The following is a 21,451-nucleotide window of genomic DNA, read 5'->3' as shown; positions in this document are numbered from 1 at the left end:
TCAATTCTAACTCGTGGCGACCCCATGTGTGTCAGAGTAGAACTGTGCTCCTTAGGGTTTTCCGTGCCTATGATTTTGGAAGCAGATTGCCAGATCTTTCTTCCAAGGTACCTCAGGGTGGATTTGAACCCCTAACATTTTGTTAGAAGCCGAGTGCATTAATCATTTGCACAACCCAGGTGGCCTCCTTGTAGACAGAGGCTAACATTTCAAGCCAGAAAGACTTTAACTAGCTTTCCCCTACTTGCTGGTACTGTGGGATCATGTGTCTGATAACTGTAGTTGAAAAAGAAAGCTTCGTGCTTTATTCCTACTTTCCATTTGATAACAATTATTTTTCACTCGCAGTCAGACTTTTTTTTTTCCTCCCAAGCCAGGAAGGGGCACCTTCATTTCTTGCAGGCCCAGCAGCCCTGCTAATTTTTCAAGGCTCTGTTCCATCGTCCGGGCATAGGGCACGAATTCCTCAATTTTCTGTAGCAACACAGAGATGTGGATGTGATGTGAATGTAAATGTTCCAGGAAGAAAAGGGTTTGTGACTCCAACTGCAAGCTAAATGGCTTCCAGGGATCTCTGAATACACCTGCTCCCTGGTAGGAAGAGGCATGGCAGAGGCAGAGTGCTGGTCCAGGATGAAGTGGGGACGGGGGCAGCAGGACAGGGCCCAGGAAGGAACTGGTTAGACCTTTGAGGCAGCTGACTTCTTTAGAGATGTCAGGCTGGGAACGGCCACTAAGATCTGTTCTTCCAAACTATACATACCCTTTCTCCAACCCTTTCTCCGTATGCTGGGGTTAGGAACTGGGTTCTGTAGGTGGGTTTTCCCCTCTGAAATGTTCTCAAGTAATACATAATTTAGGATTGTATATGCTAATGGGGGCCAGCCAGGATAACTAAAATCCATTTACAGTAAACGTTTCCTTCTAGCTGATATTGGTTTTCATAGTTCTCCCCCATTCAACCAGGGTAGTTTCGGGTGCTCCGGTGGAAGGGATGCGAACCTGTATAGCACATGGTGATGGACAGCTCAGACTCTGGTCAGATCTGTCCACTTCCTGTACCACTGTTGCCAGTTGAGTGGCTTCTTTAACATCACTTCATCTGTAGAACGGGGGTGATAGTGTCAAAGAGGCAGCGTACTTCAGATGTAGTCTGGACTTGGGCCTGGAAGGGCAGTGTCAGGGAGCAATAGAGAGAGAGAGAGCATGGCTGGAGCCCAACGAATGGAGTCATGCAAATCATGAAAGGTGCGGGCTCAATTTCATCATCTCTAAAAGGGAAGATGATAAGGACCTGGGGAGGTTGTTGTGAGGATTTAATAGGATAACCACATGCACAGTGCCTGGGATAATGCCTGGCACATGGCAGGCACTCAGTCCACACTGGCTCCACACTGCCATTCCCACCCACAGTCTCCTTCAGGTCTAAGACCTATGCTTCTGTGATGCTCCTTCTCTCTCTTAACCTTGCCCCTGCCCACATCCCGGGAGAGACATTACTGGAGAGGGAAATGACTAGAAAACAGGGAGAAGAAGGGAAAGCAAAGAGGTGAAGCCAATCAACTGTTGGCTAATCAAGGACTGATTGTACTGTTGAAGGAATGGAGGAATGAAATAAGAAATCGTGTGTTGGAGTCAAAGTCCACCTGGAGCTCCTACTCTGAGCACATAAGGACTGTGACTGGATAATTCGTGGCTCAAATGGAGATGCTTGTGAGAGCGAAGGGGTGCACAATTGTTAACAGTTATGTCAGGGAGAAAGTTGTGAACTGGGACATACCAGCCCCTGGTCAGCCTAGGTGTAAGGTGTTTGGTTGGTCAGTATGAGTGGGACCAGACCTGTTGTAGGGAAACCAGGTGGGGCTGTTGAAACATTCAGACACGTTCTACCCAGTAGCTTCTGCTTGAAGACATGTAAGACCTTGCCCCTGGTTAGCTGGAGCTTAAGTTTGAGTTGGGGAGGACACTCAGCAATTGATGTATTTGGCATTTAAAATTATACCAACCTTTGGGATGATTTCACTTCTACATCTCAGCACAGAACAATACATAATAATCATCTAACATTCTTGCTAGCTTGCTAATCTCCCTAAGGGTATGGCTTTTCTCACCCTTGTTAGATAACCCTCTACCTAGGAGATGAGGACAAACTGATCAACCCCTAGGCTTTTCCTTTCTCATTCTAGCTCTCTGCAGAACAATTTATTTCCCCAGCCTTTTTTCCTTGTTCTTGTCCCTACCAAGTCTTACTAATCTCAGAGACAGAGATTAGTCTGCTATGATGATTCTTGGGAGAGATGCTTGGACAATCTATTGTCTCACCTTCTAGACAATTTAGAAAGTTGTAACAATGGTGACAACTAGGACCCTTGTCCTTCTCATGTTCCGTAGAGCAGTTTGTGCCCAGGGGAGCTTGGAATATGTATGTGTACTTAACAGTCAAGTCCAGCTGGGACTGTTCTAGACTAGCCATTCCATCCCAGCCCACAAATGTGAGTGTCTATTGGTGGTAGGTATGTGAAGTGCAAAAAAAAGAACATTAACTCCCTCTGTTGGAGGCTTATCAAGCCACCTGTTCACATGAGCTAGACCACCTGGGACTTATCCTGGATTCTCCTCCCTTCTCTTACTCCCCGCAGCAAAAATCACTAGGTCCTGCTGAGTTTACGCTGTAAATTTTTCCCTCCCTTTTCAACTCTTCATGTCTGCATCTACTTTAGTTCCTCATCTTTGTTTGCCCATCTGGACTCTTGCAGCAACAAACTGTCTGGTATCTCTGCTTCTAATCTTGACATATTTCAATACATTCTCATGCTGGCCAGAATGGGCTTACTGAAATGCAAATGTGACCATGCCATGGCCTTACATAAAACCCTTCAAAGGTTCTCCCTACAGAAGAGAAATCCAAGTTTTGTTTTTTAACATGGCATGAAAGGCCCTCTGAGATCTATTCTCAACACTGAAGCCAGAGCAATTCTTTTAAAACAGAAGTCAGATCATGTCAATCCTTTGCTCTAAACACTCTTTGGCTCTCTGTCTCACTCCTAGTCAAAGCCAAAGTCTTGACAATGGCCAACAAGGCTCTGCCTGTTCTGGCTGCTGTTATCTTTCTGACATCATCTACTATTGCCCTCTCCTTGCTCTGTCTGCTCCAGCCTCACTGGCCTTCCTGGTGTCCCAGGAATATCCAGGCACACTCCCACCTCAAGCCTGGCTGTTCCCTCTATGCGATACTCTCGCACTACGTAAATGGATGACCATCTGCCTCACCTAAATGTCCCTTTCCTGGTGAGGTCTCCCCTCACCATGCTAGTTAAAATTAGGAACCCTCTTCCCCAGCACTCCTATTCATCCTCCCTGCTTTATTGTTCTCCATAACACTGATATGATATAAAAAGCCAGTTCCTGTCAAGCTGATTCCAGCTCATGGTGGCCCTATGTGTGTCAGAGTAGAGTTGCATTCCATAGGGTTTTCAATGGCTGATTGTTCAGAAGTAGATTGCCAGGTCTGCCAATGTGCTTCCAGGTGGACTCGAACCTTCAACTGCCCAGGGACTCCAAGATATAATTTTACTTGATATGTTTTATGTATTTATTTTGTTTATTACTGGTCTCTCCAACTAGAATATAAGCTCCATGAAAGGGAATTTTGTCTGTTTTGTTTATGGTTGATCCCCAACTCCTAGAACAGTGCTTGGCACACAGAAGAGGCGAAATGAGTATTTGTTGACCTTGCCCATGTCTCCAGCTTTATCTCTGGCCACCTTCCCCCTGCAGCACAGTGACACCCTGATGACTTCCCCACCCACATGCAGCTATTTCTATCCACCTTGCCCTTATTCCCATCATGGAATTCTGTCTCCCCCACTCTTCCTTTGGCCCTTTCCTTCAAGACTCAGGTCAGACTAACCTCCTCTAAAAAGTATTATTTGACTTCCCCCATCTGGGCTTGGTGTTCATTCGCTGGTCTCCCCCTGCAGCATCCATTAATTCATCTGTAAAACAGCATATGATAAATACCTATTTGTGTCCCTCTTCCTCAACAGACCTAAAACTCCTTGAAAGGCAGAGGCATTTTTTTAATTCCTTAGTTCTCAGCACCTAACATAGTGCTTGGTACCCAGTAGGTATTCAACTTTTTTTTTTTGTGGTTGAATGAATGATTAAATGACATAGTCCTGTTATCAAGGAAATTACAGGGTGAAATGCTCAAAGAATAACACCAGGGCAGCTCCAGAAGCTAAACTGTGTCCAACAGTCTATATCGACATTTCAGCTGGGAGGAATGGTCAGTGAGTGTTAACGGGAGGGAAGGGGTCATGAAAAATATGTGACGTAAGCTGGGACATAAGGAATGGATTTAGAGGAACACACAGGGAAAAACTCGATGACTAGCCTTTCAAGAAAAGACTTGGAGCTGACCCTAGAGCCATACAAGAAGGGTTGACAACCACCTGATCACAGAGGACTCTCTGGGCTGGGGTGTTGGATGGTGGCCCTAGAAATGCTATGCCTATCATGGCTCAAATGCACACTGCCCAGGTGGCCCCAGCCAGCCTGGTCTCTAAGGCTTTTCCCCAAGCCTTTGTCTTAGTAGAAGGTTGCCCACTGGAGCAGACACTTGGGGGCCGTTGTCTCGGCAGCACTGAGTTGCTTTGCCTCCTCTCCTGACCTCTGCTGGAAACTGTTGCCCTGGTACCTGCTCACCTGCCTTTTACTGTTACTGTTGTTGGCAGGTTAATGACCTAGTGACTTCTCTGCCCGTCACCTTAGAATTGGGGGCGGTGAAAATCTACCAGAGTGGCATGTCTACTGCTGTGGAAACGGATTTTGGGCTCTTAGTGACGTTTGACGGCCAGCACTATGCCTCCATTTCCATCCCAGGCTCCTATATAAACTCCACTTGTGGGCTCTGTGGAAACTACAATAAAAACCCACTGGATGACTTCCTCCGCCCCGATGGCAGGCCAGCCATGTCTGTGCTGGACCTCGGAGAGAGCTGGCGTGTCTACCACCCCGACTGGAAGTGCGACTCCGGCTGTGTGGACAACTGCACCCAGTGTGATGCTGCCACCGAGGCCGTCTACTTCGGCTCCGACTACTGTGGCTTCCTCAACAAGACGGATAGCCCCCTGTGGGAGTGCGGTACCGTGGTGGACCCCACAGCCTTCATCCACAGCTGTGTGTATGACCTGTGCAGTGTGCAGGACAATGGCACCCTCCTCTGTCAAGCCATCCAGGCCTACGCCCTGGTGTGCCAAGCCCTCGGCATTGCAATTGGAGACTGGCGAATCCAGACTGGGTGTGGTAAGCTGGCGTCCCATCCAAATGAAAGGCCTGGCTTGTGTAGGCGGGCAGGGATAGGGCTTCTGGGCTCTTCAGAGATGCCCTTGTTATGACAAATTGCCCAAGGTGGAGGCTAAGGCTGAAATATGACAAGTTACAAAGAATGAACTGTACGAGGATCTTTACTTCCTCTCCCTACCCCTCCCCACACACCCAATATCATAGCCAGAAAACAAGAAACTGCTGATTGATGTGAATGATCTGGAAATGTGGAGTGCCTGGAAGGACCTTCATGGCTGGGGTCAGGCCCTGTAGCAAGGAATGGCCGTCCCAGAGCTGAGTGAAGAGGTGTTGTTTTCAGAGATGGAGGTGGCTAGGCCTGGGTAATCATGACGGCCTGTCGGAAAACATCTCACCTCCCAACTGGAACCTGCAGCATTTGTTCCTTGGGGTTTTTTCCCCCCCACTTTCAGGTACTTTAGGGTTTGTGCCCTTGTGTTGGCGCATTCTGCTGATCTGTCGCTGGTAGAAGGTCTGCAGAGAGGGAGTATACCAAAACCAAACCAAACCTGCTGACGTGGAGTTCATACCGACTCATAGTGACCCTAGAGGGCAGAGGAGAACTGCCCCATAGGGTTTCCCAGGAGTGGCTGGTGGATTCGAACTGCCGACCTTTTGGTTAGCAGCTATAGCTCTTAACCACTGTGCCATAGTCCACAAATAAAGCAGCCCTTCTGAAATGCTAAACGGCTAAGAAAAGCCCCAACGGTATAGGGAAACCCAGTTTCTTTTGAGTTACACTTTTGGGTTAAGCATTTTATACTATTTAGTCATCTCATTCTTTTTTCCTTCTATCTCACTTAAATCTCTCTTTCTTTTTTAGCTTTAGAAACTTTGGAGACAAGCAAACAACAAATAGCTTCTCTGAATTTTGTTTCCTTCCCGGTCCTTGGCTTTCTCCATCAGTTAATAGGTGATTACAGCCCAGGCATACGACAGTGCAACGGAGATGAGACGACTGAACAGTTTCTTTACATTCCAAGGCCAGGGGGAGGTTTTTCCCCATCAGTAGGAGTTAGTTTTACATAAATCATCCTGTATCAGGTTTATGCTAATTCTTAGCTTATTGTTCAGACTATGATGAGACCATGTATTTTCCTTGCTCTGTGACTGGCAGCCTCTTCTGCCCAGAGCACCCCCATCTCTGAGCCTGACCAAATATGGCTTGTCCTTAATTCTTGTACAATCCAACAGCATCCACATTGCCCAACTACATTTTTATCTATAATGTCTCTATTCTTTTTTTCCTAGTTGTACTACTTTGCCATTTCCCACATTTTCTCCCAGCTCTGCTTCTCTCTTTCTCTGATGTTTGTTTTGGTAGGATGAATTTTATTTAACTCAAAGAGCTAGTTTGCTAGGCCACTGAGCCCCTGCATATTCTATTCAACCAGACTGAGACATTTATTTAGATTCAGATGTTCTTAAAAGCAGAGCCGAAGGTTTCTAAAGCAAGAAGTCCCTCCAGAAGGCATCTGGCTCAGATCAGGTTTCCTGGCGCAGGAAGCACACACATCGTTTCAGATAGTCAAGGCGACTTCTTAATTTCAATACCCCAGGGAATTCACTTCCACAGTGTTCCTTGGTGACATTTAGGTATTTTAAGACTCTCCTTGCTAGAAATTTCATGTTTTCAACTTTTTTTTCGTTTCTCCTGAAAGCTGCATTTCATTTCCTTCAAAGAATGGGCCATGCTCTTAAAAATCAGATCAACTGATAAAAGTCTATCAGTTTAAGATTTTAAAACTTCTCGATAGTTGTAGCTCACCAAACATTGACTATAGCCTAGTCTAATTAGGACAGCAACCTTAAGTGTACTGTCAGCCTAGATGATCAAATTAGAGTTCACACTTCAATGATACTGCACAGTAGTTTGATGAGAGTAATTGAGCTCACTTCTATAGATGCAACTTAAGTCTCTCCTTCCTGAATGAAGGGTCTTTTTGCCCTCCCCGAGGAGCTAAATGATAGAGAAGAAGAGTTATTTTCTCTTGGTCCCTGTGCTTGTTGGACTCTGGACGTTGGCACACGGGGTCCCTCACCTTGTGGTCACATTCTCTTTCTTCCTTTTCCCCACGTCAGTGTCCACCGTGCAGTGCCCAAGCTTCAGCCACTATTCCGTGTGCACCAGCAGCTGCCCCAACACGTGCTCGGATCTGACGGCCTCTCAGAACTGCCCAACCCCCTGCACTGAGGGCTGTGAGTGCAACGAAGGCTTTGTCCTCAGCACCAGCCAGTGCGTCCCCCTGCACAAGTGCGGCTGCGACTTCGACGGCCACTACTACACCATGGGGGAGTTCTTCTGGGCCACGGCCAACTGCACCGTGCAGTGCCTGTGCGAGGAGGGCGGAGACGTCTACTGCTTCAACAAGACCTGCCGCAGCGGCGAGGTGTGCGCGGTGGAGGATGGCTACCAGGGCTGCTTCCCCTCGCGGGAGACCGTGTGCCTGCTCAGCCAGAACCAGGTGCTGCACACCTTCGATGGCGTTGCCTACTCCTTCCCCTCGGAGTTCTCCTACACCCTCCTGAAGACCTGCCCCGACCGGCCAGAGTACTTAGAAATCGACATCAACAAAAAGAAGCCTGACGCAGGGCTTGCTTGGCTACGAGGCCTTCGGATCCTCGTGGCTGACCAGGAGGTCAAGATAGGCGGAGTCGGGGCTTCAGAAGTCAAGGTAAGATTCCTTGCTACCTTTGAAGGTTTTTTGATGACTCTCACCAAGTAAATGGGCTTCCATTCTCTTCAGTTTGCCTTTCTGCCTTTGACCAGGAGTGGATTCTAGAAGGAGATGGCTACTACCAGCATCAGCTAAGAGTCTGTCAAGCGGAGAATGGAGTGAAGCTGGAATTTCTCTAATTTGATGGGTATCACAGGCCTAGTTCTCTATAATAGCAAATATTTATGGACTGCTTACTGTGTGCCAAGCACTATCCTAAGCACTTTATAAGCAGGGTTGTATTGAATTTGATGAGGTAGATAATACTATTATCTTCATTTTACAGTTGAGAAAACTGAGGCATAGAGAGGTTAGGTAACTTCCCAAGGGACATATAAGGTAGAATTTAAGCCCAGGCAATCTGGCCCCAGAGTCTGTGCTTTGTACTATATATATATATATACACACACACTCTCCTATCCATAGATGGGGACATGTCAGGTAATATAAGGGATTTTTGCCATGGTGACTTCCACCCCTCTGATCTGGTCTAAAATATCCATCATTAGGCATCAAGACTCATAGATCATTAGCTATAGAAAGAATCTTGTAACTCATCTAGTACAACGCCTTGTTTTCATATGAAGATCCCAAAGGGCCAAGTGAGGGGTCCCACTGCTCAGTAGTGGCAGAGCTGGGATGAGGTGGGGGACTTCTCTCTCCCAATCCAACAGGCATTTCATCATATCACATACATTCTAATTTAGAATGTAAAAGTCAGTACACTACTGTACAAAGAGATAACAAAATACATATCCACAAACTGAAAGGACTGGGTTTTTGTTCCCATTTGATGCATTGGCAGAGATTAACGTACTGAAAGAATAGTGAGAGGTGGATAGGTAGATGGATAGTGAGATAATTAGATACACACTATATGCCTCCGGGGGGCTGGGGCATAGGGAAGGTAAGATCTGAAGGGAAAAGGAGAAACCAGAAGGATTGGGAAGGTGAGGATCTGTTTCCGAAAGGTACCAAAATGGAGGATCCAGGCAGCAGGAGAAAGCCACATACCTATCGCAGTTTTTCTCACATTTCAGTTTTGTTTTGGGCTCACTTTAGGTCTTGGGCACACACAAATAAACAGCAAATGTGTTGAATCAGGGGGCTCTGGAAAGAAAGAAACAAAGATGCCCATGAAGAAACAGTTGGTGTTTATCTGTGTGGTTTGCACAGACCATCAGCTTCTTGGCTGTTCTCTAAGAGATAATCATGGAGCAGAACCAGGTCCTTATTCCATAGCCTGGAAAGGTGTGGGTACTCTGTGTGTATCTGGAATTGATGATAGTGATTTGGTTTTTCAGTTGAATAGTCAGGAGGTGGAATTACCTTTTTTCCATCCTTCGGGGAAGCTGGAAATTTATCGAAACAAAAACAGCACCACGGTGGAGTCCAAGGGCGTTGTGACGGTGCAGTACGCAGACACAGGCCTGTTGTACATCCGGCTGTCCACTACCTACTTCGATTGCACTGGAGGGCTGTGCGGCTTCTTCAACGCAAATGCCAGTGATGAGTTCTGTCTCCCCAACGGCAAGTGCACAGACAACCTAGCAGCGTTCCTGGAAAGCTGGACAACCTTCGAGGAGATCTGCAACGGGGAGTGCGGGGACCTGCTGAAGGCTTGCAGCAACGACTCAGAGCTGCTCAAGTTTTATCGGAGCCGTTCCAGGTGCGGCATCATCAACGACCCCTCCAACAGCTCCTTCCTGGAATGCCACGGTGTGGTCAATGTCACTGCCTACTATCGCACCTGCCTCTTCCGCCTGTGCCAAAGTGGGGGCAACGAGTCGGAACTCTGTGACTCTGTGGCTCGCTATGCCGGTGCTTGCAAGAATGCTGATGTGGAGGTGGGCCCCTGGCGAACCTATGACTTCTGCCGTAAGTTGGGGTTATGTTCTGGGGAAGGCTAAGTAGGGAAGTGGGAGGAGATGAGGCTCTGGTTCTCTTACTCAGGACTCCTCTTTCTGGTGGAACTGGGTTTAAGGGTGATGTATTTACTGTGATATCTTCCCTAATCTGACATGTCCTCTGGAAGGCCGATCACCCCAAACCAGATGGTTTCTCACCTTTATTTTTGTTTTTCATTCCACAGTGCCTCTTTTTGTAGAAAAATTAACCATCCTATTGACTTGTGGTTTCATCTGGCATAGGGAAGAGACCTTGCCATGTCAAAGCAGTAGGGGCACTCAGGCCCCAAGGATGTATAGAAATCCTTACAGTGGCTCCATATGTGCCCTTCTCTTGGCAAAAGAAGGGCCCCATTCATTTAGATGCAAGGTGATCAGTTCAGGGTGCCTCTCACTGCAAAGATTAGCACCGCTCCCCAGGGCAAAACTGGCCATGCTGTTCAGAGGGTCCCAGGTTGCTGTTCTTTCATTTCGTCCCCAGAGTATCTGACCCCTCTCGGCAAGGCAGTGGAAGTACTAGCAGTAATTAGAATAATTGCTTGGAAGAACAATATATGACGCCTTTGAATATCAGGGAGGCCACAGGGAGGAGTAACATGGAGATTAGAAGAAGCTCACTGGCTGAGAGGGTGGGATCCATGCCTAGACTCCAGCACACATTCCTCTCGCACCAAAAGATAGGTCCAAGACAGAAACCAATGCCACCATTCAGATTCTATCCTCTACATCTGTTTATCTGTCTCCCATTGCATTTTTCCTGTTGATGTTTTTCTTTTTAACTTTTTATTTGAAATAATTCAAAGTGACAGAAGAGTTCCAAGAACACCTGTATACCCTTTACCCAGATTAACCTATTGTTAACATTTGGCACCTTTTGCTTTATCATTTGCTTTCTGTCCCTGTATGTCCTTCTGTCTGTCTCTTTCTCCCTCTGGGTACGTCTCTGTCTGTCTAAATATATGTATGAAGAGAGACATATTTATGTGAACCATTTGAGAGTAAGTCATAGACATCATATCCCTTTACCCCTAAATATTTCAGCGTGTATGAACTTAGAATGACATGCACATACATAACCATGGTACAGATACCTACCTTAGGAAATTTCACATTGATACAGTAATTTTTTTTATCCTAATTTTTTCAATTGACTCAGTAATGTCCCTTATAGCATTTTTTTTTTTTTTTGTCCCAGTATAGGATCTCGTCTGGGATCACATGTTATATTTAATTGTCATGTCTCTTTAGTCTCCTGTAATCTGAAACAGTTCTTTAGCTTTTTTGTCTTTTATGGCTTTGACATTTTTGAAGAATACATCCCTCCCCTACCCCATCTGCTTTTGTTCCCCTCAGTTAATTTTTTTTCTAATTTTTATTTATTTTGTTGCTGTTGTTGAGAATATACACAGCAAAATGTACACCAATTCAGCAGTTTCTACACGTACTTTTTAGTGACATTGATCACATTCTTTGAGTTAGTTGCACAGCCATTCTCACCCTCCTTTGCTGAGTTATTTCTCCCCATTAACATAAACTCACTACCTCCGAAGGTTCCTGTCTAATCTTTCGAGTTACTGTTGTCAATGTGATCCCATATAGATAGTTCTTAAGAGCATAATGCTCAAGGCAGATCTTTTTTACTAGCTAAGCTAAACCATTGCTTGGTTTTAAGAAGACTTCAGGGGATATTTTTGGTTTAAGATTTAAAGATTCTCTCAGGCCAATAGTTTCAGGGATTCATCTAGCCTCCATAGCTTCAGAAAGTCTAGAGTCTGTGAGAATTTGAAATTCTGTTCTGCATTTTCCCCCTTTTGATCAGGAATCTTCAATGGAATGATCAGTAAGGGTACCCAGGCACCATTCAGTTCTTCTGGTCTCATGGCAAAGGAGGCAGTAGTTCATGGAGGCTATTAGCCACACATTCCGTCTCCTCCTTCTGTTCCTGACTCTCCTTCTTCTTCTGTTGCTCCAGGTGAATAGATACTAATTGTTGTACCTTGGATGGACACTTGCAAGCTTTTAAGACCTCAGGCATTATGCAATGGACTAGGAAGTAGGACAGAAGCACTGAACACATTATTAGGCCAATTAACTGGGATGTCTCATGAAACCATGACCCTAAACCTCCAAATCAAGGAACCAAATTCCATGAGATGTTAGTACGTGAGCAGCATTAGCAGCTACTCTTTTTTTTTTTTTTTGGTCATTGTTGTAAATATATCTATCACACAACTTTTGGCAATGCGACTTTTTACAGGTGTACAACTTATTGACAGCAATTGCGATAATAATTGGCTGTGCAAGCCTACTCTTAATCAATGTGATTTTTCCATTACTGTTAACCCCTTTTCCCCCTCTCACTGCCCTTGGTAAATAAACTTTGGTCTGTATACATTTGCTTTTTCTTGTCTTTTTATATAAGTGAGGTCATACAGTATTTGTCCTTTAGTGACTAGCTTATTTTGCTCAGCATAATGTCTTCAAGCTCCATCCATACTGTAGCATGTATCAAGACTTCATTTCTCCTACTAAAAAAAAAAAAAAAAAATTTTTTTTTTTTTTCCTACTAGCTAAATAGTATTCCATTGTTTTGTGTATCACATTTTGTTGGGTATTTGGATCATTTCCACTTTTGGCTGTTGTGAATACTGTTGCGATGAACATTGGTGTAGAACTCTTTTTGAGTTTCTGCTTTCAAGTCTTTTGGACATATACCTATGAGTGGAATTGCTGGGTCAAATGGTAGTTTTGCAGAAACCCTGGTGACGTAGTGGTTAAGTGCTACAGCTGCTAACCAAAGGGTCGGCAGTTCAAATCCGCCAGGCGCTCCTTGGAAACTCTATGGGGCAGTTCTACTCTGTCATATAGGGTCGCTATGAGTTGAAATCGACTCAACGGCACTGGGTTTTTTTGGGTTACAGTTGTTTTATTTTCAGTTTTTTGAGGAACCACCGCACTTTTTTCCACAATGGCTTTACCATTTTGGATTCCCACCAGCAATGGATAAAGGTTCCAATTTCCTGACATCCTCCAATATTTGTTATTTTCTGTCTTCTTCTTTTTTTTAATCTTAGCCGTAGTAAAAAATTGATCTCATTTGGTTTATATTTGTATCTCTCTGATGGCTAATGATGTTGAGCATCTTTTTTTTTTTCTTCCATTTGTGCCACCCGGGGACATTCATGTGGGCCATGATTTTGTGTGTGTGTGTGTGTGTGTGCTTTAGATTAAGGTTTATGGAGAAAATTAGTTTCTCATTAAACAATTAATACACATATTGTTTTGTGACATTGGTTGCCAAACCTACGACTCTCCCCTTCTCAACCTTGGGTTCCCCATTACCAGCTTTCCTGTCTCCTCCTGTCTTCTCGTACTTGCCTGTGGGCTGCTGTGCCCTTTAGTCTCATTTTGTTTTATGGGCCTGTCTAATCTTTGGCTGAAGGGTGAACCTTAGGAGTGACCTCATTACCGAGCCAAAAGAGTGTCTGGGGGCCATACTCTCTGGGTTTCTCCAGTCTCTGTCACCAGTAAGTCTGGTTTTTGTGTGTGTGTGTGTGTGTGTGTGAGTTAGAATTTTGTTCTACATTTTTCTCCAGCTGTCTGGGACCCTCTATTGTGATCCCTATCAGAGCAGTCCATAGTGGTAGCTGGGCACCATCTAGTTGTGCTGGACTCAGTCTGGTGGAGGCTGAGGTAGTTGTGGTCCATTAGTCCTTTGGACTAATTTTTCCCATTTGTCTTTTGTCTTCTTCATTCTCCCTTGCTCCAGATGGGGTGAGACAAGTGGTGTATCTTAGATGGCTACTAACAAGCTTTTAAGACCCCAGACACTTTTCTCCAAAGTAGGATGTAGAATTTTTTCTTTATAAACTATATTATGTCAATTGAGCTAGATGTCTCCAGAGACCATGGGCCCCAGCCCGATGGTGAGCATCTTTTCAGGTATTTGGTGGCCATTTAAATATCCTCTTTGGTGAAATATCTATTCAAGTCCCTTCCCCATTTTATGATTGGGTTATTTATCTTTTTGTCCTTAAGTTGTTGAAGTTTTATATATATTTTTGGTTATTAGATTTTTTTTTTTTTTTTATATGGTCTCTGAAGATATCCTCCCAGTCAATAGTTTGTATTTTCACTTTTTTGGTAAAGGCTTTCACGAACAAAAGTTTTTAATTTTTATGAAGTCCCATTTATTTATTTTGTCTTTTTCTGTTTGTGCTTTTGTTATCATAGTCGATAATCCATTGTTGAAAGCTAGGCCTGACAGTGTTGCCCCTGCTTGTTCTTCTAAGAATTTTATGGTTTTAGTTTGCACATTTAGATCCTTAATCCATTTTGAATTTGCTTTTGTGTGTGGTACGAGACATAGATCCTGTTTCATTTTTTGGCATGTGGAAATTCCAGCACCATTTATTGAAAAGATTCTTCTTTCCTCATTGAATAGACTTAGCACCCTTGTAAAAAATCTGTTGGCCATGGATGTGTGGGTTTACTTCTGGACTCTCAATTCTATTCCATTGGTCTGTCTGTTGTCATATCAGTACCAGGCTGTTTTGATTACTGTACCTGTATAGTATGTTTTTTTTTTTTTAGTCATGTTATTCTAATTTTTTTTTAATTAACTTTTATTGAGCTTCAAGTGAACGTTTACAAATTAAGTCAGACTGTCACATATAAGTTTATATACACCTTACTCCGTTCTCCCACTTGCTCTCCCCCTAATGAGTCAACCCTTCCAGTCTCTCCTTTTGTGACAATTTTGCCAGCTTCCAACTCTCTCTATCCTCCCATCCCCCCTCCAGACAGGAGATGCCAACACAGTCTCAAGTGTCCACCTGATATCATTAGCTCACTCTTCATCAGCATCTCTCTCCTACCCACTGTCCAGTCCCTTTCATGACTGCTGAGTTGTCTTCGGGAATGGTTCCTGTCCTGAGCCAACAGAAGTTTTGGGGACCATAACCGCCGGGATTCCTCTAGTCTCATTCAGACCATTAAGTATGGTCTTTTTGTGAGAATTTGGGGTCTGCATCACACTGATCTCCTGCTCCCTCAGGGGTTCTCTGATGTGCTCCCTGCCAGGGCAGTCATCAGTTGTAGCCGGGCACCATCTAGTTCTTCTAGTCTCAGGATGATGTAAGTCTCTATTTCATGAGGCTCTTTCTGTCTCTTGGGCTCTTAGTTATCGTGTGACCTTGGTGTTCTTCATTCTCCTTTGATCCAGGTGAGTTGAGACCAATTGATGCATCTTAGATGGCCGCTTGTTAGCATTTAAGACCCCAGATGCCACATTTCAAAGTGGGATGCAGAATGTTTTCATAATAGAATTATTTTGCCCATTGACTTAGAAGTCCCCTTAAGCCATAGTCCCCAACCCCCCGCCCTTGCTCCACTGACCTTTGAAGCATTCAGTTTATCCTGGAAACTTCTTTGCTTTTGGTCCAGTCCAGTTGAGCTGACCTTCCATGTATTGAGTGTTGTCCTTCCCTTCACCTAAAGCAGTTCTTATCTACTAATTAATCAGTAAAAAACCCTCTCCCACCCTCCCTCCCTCCCCGCCTCGTAACCACAAAAGTATGTGTTCTTCTCAGTTTATACCATTTCTCAAGATCTTATAATAGTGGTCTTATACAATATTTGTCCTTTTGCCTCTGACTAATATCGCTCAGCATAATGCCTTCCAGGTTCCTCCATGTTATGAAATGTTTCACAGATTCCTTACTGTTCTTTATCGATGCGTAGTATTCCATTGTGTGAATGTACCACAATTTATTTAACCATTCATCCATTGATGGACACCTTGGTTGCTTCCAGCTTTTTGCTATTGTAAACAGAGCTGCAATAAACATGGGTGTGCATATATCTGTTTGTGTGAAGGCTCTTGTATCTCTAGGGTATATTCCGAGGAGTGGGATTTCTGGGTTGTATGGTAGTTCTATTTCTAACTGTTTAAGGTAACGCCAGATAGATTTCCAAAGTGGTTGTACCATTTTACATTCCCACCAGCAGTGTATAGGAGTTCCAATCTCTCCGCAGCCTCTCCAACATTAATTATTTTGTGTTTTTTGGATTAATGCCAGCCTTGTTGGAGTGAGACGGAATCTCATCGTGGTTTTAATTTGCATTTCTCTAATGGCTAATGATCGAGAGCATTTTCTCATGTATCTGTTAGCTGCCTGAATATCTTCTTTAGTGAAGTGTGTGTTCATATCCTTTGCCTACTTCTTGATTGGGTTGTTTGTCTTTTTGTGGTTGAGTTTTGACAGAATCATATAGATTTTAGAGATCAAGTGCTGGTCGGAGATGTCATAGCTGAAAATTCTTTCCCAGTCTGTAGGTGTTCTTTTTACTCTTTTGATGAAGTCTTTAGATGAGCATAGGTGGTTGATTTTTAGGAGCTCCCAGTTATCTGGTTTCTCTTCGTCATTTTTGGTAATGTTTTGTATTCTGTTTATGCCTTGTATTAGGGCTCCTAAGGTTGTCCCTATTTTTTCTTCCATGATCTTTATCGTTTTAGTCTTTATGTTTAGGTCTTTGATCCACTTGGAGTTAGTTTTTGTGCATGGTGTGAGGTATGGGTCCTGTTTCATTTTTTTGCAAATGGATATCCAGTTATGCCAGCACCATTTGTTAAAAAGATTATCTTTTCCCCAACTAACTGACACTGGGCCTTTGTCAAATATCAGCTGCTCATATGTGGATGGATTTGTATCTGGGTTCTCAATTCTGTTCCACTGGTCTGTGTGTCTGTTGTTGTACCAGTACCAGGCTGTTTTGACTACTGTGGCTGTATAATAGGTTCTGAAATCAGGTAGAGTGAGGCCTCCCACTTTCTTCTTCTTTTTCAGTAATGCTTTGCTTATCCGAGGCTTCTTTCCCTTCCATATGAAGTTGGTGATTTGTTTCTCTATCACCTTAAAAAATGACATTGGAATTTGGATCGGAAGTGCATTGTATGTATAGATGGCTTTTGGTAGAATAGACATTTTTACTATGTTAAGTCTTCCTATCCATGAGCAAAGTATGTTTTTCCACTTAAGTATGTCCTTTTTAATTTCTTGTAGTAGTGCTTTGTAGTTTTCTTTGTATAGGTCTTTTACATCTTTGGTAAGATTTATTCCTAAGTATTTTATCTTCTTGGGGGCTACTGTGAATGGTATTGATTTGGTGATTTCCTCTTTGATGTTCTTTTTGTTGATGTAGAGGAATCCAAGTGATTTTTGTATGTTTATCTTATAACCTGAGACTCTGCCAAACTCTTCTATTAGTTTCAGTAGTTTTCTGGAGGATTCCTTGGGGTTTTCTGTGTATAAGATCATGTCAACTGCAAATAGAGATAATTTTACTTCCTCCTTGCCAATCTGGAAGCCCTTTATTTCTTTGTCTAGCCTAATTGCTCTGGCTAGGACTTCTAGCGTAATGTTGAATAAGAGTGGTGATAAAGGGCATCCTTGTCTGGTTCCTGTTCTCAAGGGAAATGCTTTCAGGTTCTCTCCATTTAGAGTGATGTTGGCTGTTGGCTTTGTATAAAAAAAACTAAAAAGTTTTTTTTTTTTTTTAGTAGATGCCCTTTATTATGTTGAGGAATTTTCCTTCAATTCCTATTTTGGTGAGAGTTTTTATCATAAATGAGTGTTGGAGTTTGTCAAATGCCTTTTCTGCATCAATTGATAAGATCATGTGGTTTTTGTCTTTTGTTTTATTTACATGGTGGATTACATTAATGGTTTTTCTAATATTAAACCAGCCTTGCATACCTGGTATAAATCCCACTTGGTTGTGGTGAATTATTTTTTTGATATGTTGTTGAATTCTATTGGCTAGAATTTTGTTGAGGATTTTTGCATCTATGTTCATGAGGGATATAGGTCTGTAATTTTCTTTTTTTGTGATGTCTTTACCTGGTTTTGGTATCAGGGATATGGTGGCTTCATAGAATGAGTTAGGTAGTATTCCGTCATTTTCTATGCTTTGAAATACCTTTAGTAGTAGTGGTGTTAACTCTTCTCTGAAAGTTTGGTAGAACTCTGCAGTATAGCCATCAGGGCCAGGGGTTTTTTTTGTTGGGAGTTTTTGGATTACCGTTTCAATCTCTTTTTTTGTTATGGGTCTATTTAGTTGTCCTACTTCTGATTGTGTTAGTTTAGGTAGGTCGTGTTTTTCCAGGAATTCATCCATTTCTTCTAGGTTTGCAAATTTGTTAGAATACAATTTTTCATAATAATCTGTATTGATTCTTTTAATTTCAGTTGGGTCTGTTGTGATGTGGCCCTTCTCGTTTCTTATTCAGGTTATTTGTTTCTTTTCCTGTATTTCTTTAGTCAGTCTAGCCAATGGTTTATCAATTTTGTTAATTTTTTCGAAGAACCAGCTTTTGGCTTTGTTAATTCTTTCAAGTGTTTTTCTGTTCTCTAATTCATTTAGTTCAGCTCTAATTTTTATTATTTGTTTTCTTCTGGTGCCTGATGGATTCTTTTGTTGCTCACTTTCTATTTGTTCAAGTTGTAGGGACAGTTCTCTGATTTTAGCTCTTTCTTCTTTTTGTATGTCTGCATTTATCGATATAAATTGGCCTCTGAGCACTGCTTTTGCTGTGTCCCAGAGGTTTTGATAGGAAGTATTTTCATTCTCGTTGCATTCTATGAATTTCCTTATTCCCTCCTTAATGTCTTCTATAACCCAATCTTTTTTCAGGAGGGTATTGTTCATTTTCCAAGTATTTGATTTCTTTTCCCTAATTTTTCTGTTATTGCTTTCCACTTATGGCCTTGTGGTCTGAGAAGATGCTTTGTAATATTTTGATGTTTTGGATTCTGCAAAGGTTTGTTTTATGACCTAATATGTGGTCTATTCTAGAGAATGTTCCATGTGTGCTAGAAAAAAAAGTATACTTTGCAGCGGTTGGGTGGAGAGTTCTGTATAAGTCAATGAGGTCAAGTTGGTTGATTGTTGTAATTAGGTCTTCCGTGTCTCTGTTGAGCTTCTTAATGGATGTCGTGTCCTTTTCCGAGAGTGGTGTGTTGAAGTCTCCTACTATAATTATGGAGGTGTCTATCTCACTTTTCAGTTCTGTTAAAATTTGATTTATGTATCTTGCAGCCCTGTCATTGGGTGCATAAATATTTAATATGGTTATATCTTCCTGATCAATTGTCCCTTTTATCATTATGTAGTGTCCTTCTTTATCCTTTGTGGTGGATTTAAGTTTAAAGTCTATTTTGTCAGAAATTAATATTGCTATGCCTCTTCTTTTTTGCTTATTGTTTGCTTGATATATTTTTTTCCATCCTTTGAGTTTTAGTTTGTTTGTGTCTCTAAGTCTAAGGTGTGTCTCTTGTAGGCAGCATATAGACGGATCGTGTTTCTTTATCCAGTCTGAGACTCTCTGTCTCTTTATTGGTGCATTTAGTCCATTTACATTCAGCGTAATTATAGATCAGTAAGTGTTTAGTGTTGTCATTTTGATGCCTTTTTATGTGTGTTGTTGACAGTTTCATTTTTCCACTTACTGTTTTGTGCTGAGACGTTTTTCTTTGTAAATTGTGAGATCCTCATTTTCATAGTATTTGACTTTATGTTTGCTGAGTCGTTACATTTTTCTTGGTTTTTATTTTGAGTTATGGAGTTGTTATACCTCTTTGTGGTTACCTTAATATTTACCCCTATTTTTCTAAGTAAAAACCTAACTTGTGTTGTCCTATATTGCCTTGCATCCCTCTCCATATGGCAGTTCTATGCCACCTGTATTTAGTCCCTCTTTTTGATTATTGTGATCTTTTACATATTGACTTCAATGATTCCCTGTTTTGAGCATTTTTTTTTTAATTAATCTTAATTTGTTTTTGCGATTTCCCTATTTGAGTTGATATCAGGATGTTCTGTTCTGTGACCTTGTGTTGTGGTGGTATCTGATATTATTGGTTTTCTGACCAAACAATTTCCTTTAGTATTTCTTGTAGCTTTGGTTTGGTTTTTGCAAATTCTCTAAGCTTGTGTTTATCTGTAAATATCTTAATTTCGCCTTCATATTTCAGAGAGAGTTTTGCTGGATGTATGATCCTTGGCTGGCAGTTTTTCTCCTTCAGTGCTCTGTATATGTCATCCCATTGCCTTCCTGCCTGCATGGTTTCTGCTGAGTAGTCTGAACTTATTCTTATTGATTCTCCCTTGAAGGAGACCTTTCTTTTCTCCCTGGCTGCTTTTAAAATTTTCTCTTTATGTTTGGTTTTGGCAAGTTTGATGATAATATGTCTTTGTGTTTTTCTTTTTGGATCAATCTTAAATGGGGTTCGATGAGCATCTTGGGTAGATATCCTTTCGTCTTTCATGATGTCAGGGAAGTTTTCTGTCAGCAGATCTTCAACTATTCTCTCTGTGTTTTCTGTCCTCCCTCCCTGTTCTGGGACTCCAATCACACGCAAATTATCCTTCTTGATAGAGTCCCACATGATTCTTAGGGTTTCTTCATTTTTTTAAATTCTTTTATCTGATTTTTTTTTCAGCTATGTTGGTGTTAATTCCCTGGTCCTCCAGATTTCCCAGTCTACATTCTAATTGCTCGAGTCTGCTCCTCTGACTTCCTATTGCGTTGTCTAATTCTGTAATTTTATTGTTAATCTTTTGGATTTCTGCATGCTGTCTCTCTATGGATTCTTGCAACTTATTAATTTTTCCACTATGTTCTTGAATAATCTTTTTGAGTTCTTCAGCTGTTTTATCAGTGTGTTCCTTGTCTTTTTCTGCAGTTTGCCTTATTTCATTTCTGAGGTCATCCCTGATGTCTTGAAGCATTCTGTAAATTAGTTTTTTATATTCTGTGTCTGATAATTCCAGGATTGTATTTTCATTTGGGAAAGATTTTGATTCTTTTGTTTGGGGGGTTGTAGAAGCTGTCATGGTCTGCTTCTTTATGTGGTTTGATATCGATTGCTGTCTGCGAGCCATCACTAAGATATTGTAGTGATTTATTCTATATTAGCTCACTGAGTCTTATCTTGTTTTGTTTTCTTTCAATATACGTGGATGGGCTACTAGATTGTGCTGTCTTGATTGTTGTAGTCCTTGACTTACTTATGACCTATTACCAGCTGGTTTGGGCTGTTGCCAGATATATATGCCTGAGTCTATTCACTATTCTTGTGTGGAATCTGATTTTGGATCATCAAGTGTGTGCTGCACCCTAACACCTATCCACCTTGAGAAGTAGTGGTGATAGTTGTGTGCACCAGATTCTATTAGCAGCTAGGGTTCACACTCCAGGGGGGGCAGGATGCTGACAGGCTTCCCCCAAGTGTCAGTGAGGTAGGTGTGTCTCTATTCCTAAAGCACCTTGGTGGGAGGGCTCTGCAGCTGTACCTTAGGCCCCCAATGCAAGTACCTCTACAGATTGGTTGGTGTCACCCTACTTAGACCCCTAAGGCAAGAGGCTAGGTGGTCTGGGGGGAGCTTCAGCCCTCAGTTCCCTGTTGTGGGTCAGTTAGG

General features: G+C 42.5%; 1 protein-coding gene across 1 annotated transcript in view; it reads left to right on the top strand.

Moving 5' to 3' along the window:
• Nucleotides 1–21,451, top strand: part of TECTA (tectorin alpha) — a 101,839-nt gene that overhangs the window by 18,422 nt on the left and 61,966 nt on the right. Inside the window, exons 7-9 of the mRNA XM_064268940.1 lie at nucleotides 4,737–5,307; nucleotides 7,429–8,021; nucleotides 9,368–9,941. Coding sequence (XP_064125010.1) covers nucleotides 4,737–5,307; nucleotides 7,429–8,021; nucleotides 9,368–9,941 — 1,738 coding nt within the window. The remainder of the gene's footprint in view (nucleotides 1–4,736; nucleotides 5,308–7,428; nucleotides 8,022–9,367; nucleotides 9,942–21,451) is intronic.

The sequence above is a fragment of the Loxodonta africana genome, chromosome 15 (assembly GCF_030014295.1).
Source record: "Loxodonta africana isolate mLoxAfr1 chromosome 15, mLoxAfr1.hap2, whole genome shotgun sequence".
Classification (NCBI taxonomy): domain Eukaryota; kingdom Metazoa; phylum Chordata; class Mammalia; order Proboscidea; family Elephantidae; genus Loxodonta; species Loxodonta africana.
The sequence above is the reverse complement of the archived record's forward strand: the minus strand, read 5'-3'. Positions and strand labels throughout refer to the sequence as shown.